The following is an 877-nucleotide window of genomic DNA, read 5'->3' as shown; positions in this document are numbered from 1 at the left end:
AGGCTGGCTGCCTAAAGTCTCGTTTTCGAAACGATTTTATAGCAATTTTAAATTTCCATATCAAATGATTTCAACTTTAACATTGGTGTTTCTTCCTTGTTTATTATTATTAGACTTGAACTTGAAAAGTAAAGGAGAAAAATTTATTTTTTTTCTTCTATTTTTCAAATCTAGCCTAGCCTAACCCTGTGTATAGTCACACCTCTTAAGGGTTTTTAGAGCTAGTCTAACCTTTAGTTCTTTCTAGTTTCAAGACATTATCTTTATGGTATCGTTACAATGAAATCAATATATATTTCCAATTTCTGTAACCCCCAGGCTGTTCCAAGGAGGACAATGCGGCCGACATGAAGCTCGACTTTTCGCGCTACGCGGCCGACCTCTCCTCGGCCTCCGAGGACCACAAGAACTCGATGATGTCGCACAACCTCCACATGGTGCAGTCTTCGGCCGTCGAGCTCAACTGGAAGATAGCCTCGGTGAAGAGCGTCTGGGAGGAACCCGAGGCCAAACAACCCGACGTGACCACATTCCCGCCCCACTCTGGTGAGTCGAGCTCAACTGGAAGATAGCCTCGGTGAAGAGCGTCTGGGAGGAACCCGAGGCCAAACAACCCGACGTGACCACATTCCCGCCCCATTCTGGTGAGATTGGAGGCTGGTTTTCGGCCTCGGTTTTTACTTATTAGAGGCTGGTTTTCGGCCTCGGTTTTTACTTATTAGAGGCTGGTTTTCGGCCTCGGTTTTTACTTATTAGAGGCTGGTTTTCGGCCTCGGTTTTTACTTATTAGAGGCTGGTTTTTTGGCTCCGCTTTTGGTCGAGATTATCATTTTTGCTCCGTGCTTGGTCGGAGATTATTCATTTTTGGCTCCGCGCT

At 45.6% G+C, this 877-nt stretch overlaps 1 protein-coding gene across 1 annotated transcript in view; it reads left to right on the top strand.

Moving 5' to 3' along the window:
• Window positions 1–877, top strand: part of LOC103512130 (protein PRRC2C) — a gene marked incomplete in the record, with an annotated part of 19,730 nt that overhangs the window by 12,194 nt on the left and 6,659 nt on the right. The window contains 1 exon segment of the mRNA XM_026825697.1: window positions 319–546. Coding sequence (XP_026681498.1) covers window positions 319–546 — 228 coding nt within the window.

Source organism: Diaphorina citri, unplaced genomic scaffold (assembly GCF_000475195.1).
Source record: "Diaphorina citri unplaced genomic scaffold, Diaci psyllid genome assembly version 1.1 scaffold795, whole genome shotgun sequence".
In the NCBI taxonomy this organism is placed as follows: Eukaryota; Metazoa; Arthropoda; class Insecta; order Hemiptera; family Psyllidae; genus Diaphorina; species Diaphorina citri.
The sequence above is the reverse complement of the archived record's forward strand: the minus strand, read 5'-3'. Positions and strand labels throughout refer to the sequence as shown.